The 6,701-nt window shown below is 34.7% G+C and overlaps 1 protein-coding gene across 2 annotated transcripts in view; it reads right to left on the bottom strand.

Moving 5' to 3' along the window:
- Nucleotides 1-310: 310 nt before the first annotated feature.
- Nucleotides 311-6,701, bottom strand: part of C21H8orf88 (chromosome 21 C8orf88 homolog) — a 30,905-nt gene continuing 24,514 nt past the window's right edge. For both annotated transcript variants that reach the window (XM_061122870.1, XM_061122871.1), the window contains one exon: nucleotides 311-2,096. In XM_061122870.1, coding sequence (XP_060978853.1) covers nucleotides 2,073-2,096 — 24 coding nt within the window. In that variant the 3' untranslated portion in view covers nucleotides 311-2,072. The remainder of the gene's footprint in view (nucleotides 2,097-6,701) is intronic.

Below are 6,701 nucleotides of genomic sequence, written 5' to 3'. Positions count from 1 at the left end.
TTTTACTTTTTAAATATAAAAATTTATATAACATAAACTAATATAAAGTCTAACAAAGAACTTTATATACCCTCAATCAAGCCAAATAAAATTAAAGAATTTTCCATAGCTTCTACTAGAAGTAGGCAGTGAATACTGAAATACATAGTCATATTGTGTGTGTGTGTGTGTGTGTGTGTGTGTGTGGTAATTTATGTGAAATACGTGGTTATGTATGTGAAAACACTATGAAACAACACCTGGCTCAACTCTTTTAATTTATATACAAAGCAAAGAACAATATGAATAGAGATATACAATGATTATTTAAATACACTATACGTATGTACAAAGGCAAAGAGATAATAAAACAGTCTCTGCAGTCTCACTCTGATTATATACAGTAAGAAAGGATCAAAAGAGTTTGAAACCTTGGGGACTTTTGATATACAAACTCTTCTTGAAAATGTTGGTTATAAATGATTACAAAAATACAAATTATAGTCAATCAATATATTCTTCTGGCCGGTCCATTTCAGTAGATTCAGAAAATCCATCAAATCCTTTGGATACTAGGCAGTTTCTAAGTGGAATGGTAGTATGACTTTAAAAGGGTTCTGCCCTCAGTAACAGTGCTAAGTAAAGGGTACTTTATAGATTCCAAATTGGAATAGGTTCTATCACGTTTTTTAAGCAGAGTCAATAGCCTCTAAGAATAGGTAAATAATAAAACAAACCAAGTTAATTATATGGTAAATCTTTTTTATTACCATTTTAATTGAGATGACCCTAGCTCTTCTATAAATTACATGTATTTTGGTGTATGTATGTGACAGTGTGTGTTTATCATACACATATAAATACTAGAACCTATGATATAAACAGAAATAATAGGGCAAAAACAAGTGAAAAAAATTGGACCGTGGGTTTAAACTCATTTTTAAGTAAACCAATAAATTTATGGCTAGTAAAGGCTCTTTTTCCTATTTAAAGAGCAATCTTTTTCTGGGGAACAAAACAGTGAAAAGTAGTATAATAAAGACCAAGATGGGAAACCTTGGACTAAAGTTTGAATCCGGGTAACAAGCCCAAAGACATGAGAAGAAAAAGGTCATGGTTTTAGGAGTTCAGCATGCAGTTTAAGATAAACTTTCTGACAAATGATGTCCTTGGATTCCTTGCCAATGGACCCAGGGATCTGAGAGATTCAAACCAGGGAGAGTTTACACTTACCTTTATATCAGCAATTTTCAGTATCTGTGACATTGCGCTGGAACTTTTTTTTTTTTAAGAAGAGTAATATCCAGAATGAAAAATTGCAGATTTATTGTATAAAATTTCTAGGAGCTTTAAGTTTAAACCCCCAGATTCTTTATCCATACATGTTCTTGCTATAAGAAATTACAGAATTGAAATTTAATGCACCTCAATTATTTGCAAATGCCTCAATTATTCCTCTTTTGGAAATAAAAGAATCTTAGACAATGTTGTTATTATCACAAACCTAGAGATCAATCATATATTTGAAAAGAAATACCTCTTAAAATATTCTACCTCCTGTCATTAAGAACCGTTCATTGAACATCCTGAATTATTCTAATCCTCTAGGGAGATTGTAAAGATCCTTTTAAGTGCTAGTATGAAATCAGTGGGAAACAGAACAAAAGCAACTTTAAAGCAACAAGAAATTATGTATCATATATACATCATAGCAAATACTTTATATTTGTGAATCTTTACAGCTTACATTTCCATTCCATTATTACAAGTGGTGAAAAACAAAAAATTGCAAGTAGCATTCAAATTATAAATACACAGTCTTCCCATTTCACTCACCAAATTCTTACTTTCCAGTGTTACTTCCCAATTTATGCAGAAAACTGCCTACAAAGCTGAAACTGATTAGAAAATTTTTAAGGTTTAAAATCTCTTTCTCATTTTAGGAGAAACCAAATACCCAACCATCAAAATTAAAAATAAATTGAATTGGCACAGTCCATTACAGTTATTGTTACTAGATCCACTTCATTTGCAGGTGTCCAAAATAGAAAATGAATAATTCTTTATCTTCAAATACATATGTTCTTAAAATGCTACTTAAAGCTTTGGTTGTTTTCCTGTAATAAAGAAGAAAATGTTAATTTACCAATTAGGTTGAATGAATGTAGCTTTTAATAATTATTTTATTGAACAAATTCTGTGGCTTACTGTTTGCAGATCTAAATGCATGTTTCTATAGAAACTATTAAAGTAACTGGAATTTGTCAAATAAAACAATTTTTCATAGAAGAACATATGCAAGTCATTTTAAAACAGATTATATTCCAAACCAGCTTTGTTTCAGTAGTACCTAATTTTTTAACAATGTTATTAATGCAAAAAACAAAAGTAAACTCAATTTGAGTGTATATGATTTGTCCAAAATAATGTGAACCCTGTAGGTTCCAAGGCTGGGTTGCTTCAGGCCAAACAGCTAACAGGGAGGGACAACATCTCTCATGGGACAACAGCCCCAACCATCAGCAGAAAAGCAGATTAAAGCTTTAGTGAGCATGGCCCCTGCTAACCATACCAAGATCCAGTTCTACCCACCACCAGTCCCTCCCATCAGGAAGCTTGCACAGCCTCCTAGGTAGCCTCATTCACCAGAGGGCAGAGAGCAGAGGCAAAAAGAACTACAATCCTGCAGCCTCTAAAACAAAAACCATAACCACAGAAAGTTAAACAAAAAAGGGAGAGGATCATAAACAGATGAAGGAACAAGATAAAACCGCTCCAAAAAAATCTAAATGCAGTGGAGATAGGCAACCTTCCAGAAAAAGGATTCAGAATAATGACAGTGAAAATGACCTGGGATCTGGGGAAAAGAATGGAGGCAAATTGAGAGGATGCAAGTAATGTTACACTAAAGCTCAGCCAGTAAAGAATCTGCCTGCAATGCAGGAGACCTCGGTTTGATTCCTGGGTCGGGAAGATCTCCCACAGAAGGACATGGCAACCCACTCCAATATTCTTGCCTGGAGAATTCCATGGACAGAGGAGCCTGGCGGGCTACAGTCCATGGGGTTGCAAAGAGTCAAACACAACTGAAGCAACTAAGCAAAAGTACTAAAGAACAAACAGAGATAAATAAAATAACTGAAATATAAAATACACTAGAAGGAAACAATAGCAGAATAACTGAGGCAGAAGAATGGATAAGTGAGTTGAAAGATAGAATGGTGAAAATAACTGCTGATGAGCAGAATAAAAAAGGATGAAATAAATGACGACAGTCTCAGAGACCTCTGTGACAATATGCAACATACCAACATTCAAATCGCAGGGGTCCTAGAAGAAGAGAAAGGGAAAGGCCTGAAAAAATATTTGAAAAGATTACAGTAAAAAAATTGTGTAGTATGGGAAAGGAGACAGTCAATCAAGTCAAGGAAGCATAGAGTCCCAGACAGAATAAACCTGAGGAAGAACACATTGAGACACATAGTAATGAAATTGACAAAAATCAAAGACAAACATAAAATATTAAAACAACAAGGGAAAAAGGACAAAAAGTAAAGAGGAACTCCCATAAGGTTATAGGCTCAATTCTCAGAAGAAACTCTGCAAGTAGAAGGGAGTGGCATGATATATTTTAAGTGGTAATAGGGAATAACCAAGAATAATCTACCCAGGAAAGCTCTCATTCAGAGTTGGTGGAGAAATCAAAAGTTTTACAGGCCAACAAAAGCTAAGACAAGTAAAATGATAAACAAAAGCACCAAACCAGCTTTGCAACAAACGTTACAGGAATTCCTCTAAGCGGGAAAGACAGTACCAACTTAAAAAAAAAAAACCCAAACTTATAGATATAGGTACTGTTATATCAAAACTTCCTTAAAAAAATAGGAATAAAACCAACATATGACCCAGCAATCCCACTACTAAACATATACCCTGAGGAAACCAAAATTGCAAAAGGACACATGTACACCAAAGTTCATTACAGCACTATTCATAATAGCTAGAACATGAAAGCAACCAAGATACCCATCAACAGATGAATGGATAAAGAAGTTGTGGTGCAAGTAAGCCAGAAAGAGAAATATAAATATCATATACTAACACATATATATAGAATCTAGAAAGATGATACTGAAGAATTTATTTCCAGGGCAGCAATGGAGAAACAGACATAGAGAACAGACCTAAGGACATGCGGGCAGGGGAGGAGGGAGAGTGTGGGACGTATGGAGACACGAACATGGAAACTTACATGACCATGTGTAAAATAGAGAGCCAACGGGAATTTGCTCTATGACTCAGGGAACTCAAACAGGGGCTCTGCAACAATCTAGAGGGTGAGATGGGGTGGGAGATGGCGGGGAGGTTTGGGAGGGAGGGGACATGGGTGTACCTATGACTGATTCTTGTTGATGTTTGACAGAAAACAACACAATTGTGTATAGCAATTATCCTTCAATTAATTAAAAACAAAATGAACCAAAAAATCTTCATGTGTGCTCAGTTGTTCAGCTGTATTTGAATCTCTGCAACCCCATGGACTGTAGCCTGCCAGGCTCCTCTGTCCATGGGATTTTCCAGGTAAGAATACTGGAGTGCGTTGTCATTTCCTATTCTAAGACCTTCCGGAAATCTGAAGACAGAAAAGAAAAAGCTACCCAAACATAACAATAAAGATGGTCATCAAACCACAAGAGAACAAAAGAGGGGGGAAGAAAAAAGGCCTACAAAAACAAACCCAAAATAATTAAGAAAATGGCAATAGAAATATATATATTGATAATTATCCATAAATGTAAATAGATTAAGTGTGCCAGTGAAGAGACAAAGACTGGTAGGGTGGATACAAAAACAAGACAAGTATATATGCTGTCTATAAGAGACCAACCTCAGACCTAGAAACACAAACATAGGGGAAGTGAGGGGATAGAAGGTTTACCACACAAATGGAAATCAAAAGAAAATGGAATTATCAATACTCACATCAGACAAAATTGACTTTAAAACAAAGACTGTTATAATAGACAAAAAAGATACTTCTTAATGATAAAGGGATCAATCTAAGAAGATGTAACAATTGTTAAATATATGCATCTAACACAGGGGCACCTCAATATATAATGGAAATACTAACATCCATAAAGGAAAAAAATTGACAGTAACACAGTAATACTGGAGGACTTTAACTCCCCCACTTTCATCAATGGAGAGATCATCCAGACAGAAAATCAATAAACAAACACAGGGCTAATGACACGTTAGACCAGATACATTTAACTGATACTTATAAAACCTCCCTCCTAAAGCAGCAGAACACACAGAAGCAGAAGCTGAAGTGCACACAGAACATTCTCCGGGACTGACCACATGCTGAGCCATGCGAGGTGAGCCTTGATAAACTTAAGAAAATAAAGTCATATCAAGTATTTATCCAATCACAGATCACAGCACAATGAGATCAGAAGTGAACCACAAGAAAAAAAATTATAAAAATACAAACAGGAGGAAGCTAAGCCATATGTTACTAAACAATGGGTCACTGAATAAATCAAAAAAGAAATAAAATATGCCTAAAGACAAATGAAAGTGAAAGCACAATGATCTAAAGCCTGTGGGATCCTGCAAAAGCAGTTCTAACACAGAAGTTTATAGTAATACAATTTTACCTCAAGAAATAAGAAAAATGTCAAGTAAACAACCTAACCTTACAACTAAAACAACTAGAGAAAGAACAAACAAAACCTAAAGTTAATAGAAGGAAAAAATCATAGTGATCAGAGCAGAAATAAATGAAATGGAGACAAAGAAAATAATAGCAAAGAACAATGAAACTAAATGCTGATTCTCTGAAAAGACAAACAAATTTGATAAACTTTTATCCAGACTCATCAAGAAAAAAAAAAAAAGGAGAAAACTCAAATCAATACAGTTGGAAAAGAAAATGAGAAGTGACAACTGTCACCACAGAAATACTAAGGATCATTAAGAGGTTACTACAACCAACTACATGCCAATAAAACGGACAACCTGGAAGAAGTGGAAAAATTCTTAGAAAGGTAAAGCTTCTCAAGACTGAACCAGGAAAAAAACAGAAAATATGAACAGACCAATCAAAGAACTGAAATTGAAACTGTCATTAAAAAAAAACTTCTAACAAACAAAAGTCAAGGACTGGATAGCTTCAGAGGTGAATACTATTAAACACTTAGAGAGGAGCTAATCCCTATCCTTCTGAAACTGTTCCGAAAATTGCAGAGGAAAGAAAGCTCACAAACTCATTTTATGAGGCCAGCATCACCATAATACCAAAACCAGACAGACACCGTAAGAAAAGAAAATCACTGATGAACACAGATGCAAAAATCCTCAACAAAATCCTAGCAAACAGAATCCAACAACACATTAAAAGGATCATACATCATGACCTATAGTGGGATTTATTCCAGGAATGCAAGGATTCTTCAGTATACACAAATCAATCAATTTGATACACCATATAAGAATAAAAACCATACAATCATCTTAATAGATGCAGAAAAATCTTTTGACAAAATTCAGTACCCATTTATGACAAAAACTCTCCAGATAGTGGGCACAGATTGAGTATACCTCAATATAATAAACACCATATATGTCAAATGTGTAACTAACATTGTACTCAATGGTGAAAAGTTGAAAGCATTTCCTCTAAAACCACGAGTAAGACAAGGATGTCCACTCTC

Source organism: Dama dama, chromosome 21 (assembly GCF_033118175.1).
Source record: "Dama dama isolate Ldn47 chromosome 21, ASM3311817v1, whole genome shotgun sequence".
NCBI classification, from domain to species: Eukaryota; Metazoa; Chordata; class Mammalia; order Artiodactyla; family Cervidae; genus Dama; species Dama dama.
The sequence above is the reverse complement of the archived record's forward strand: the minus strand, read 5'-3'. Positions and strand labels throughout refer to the sequence as shown.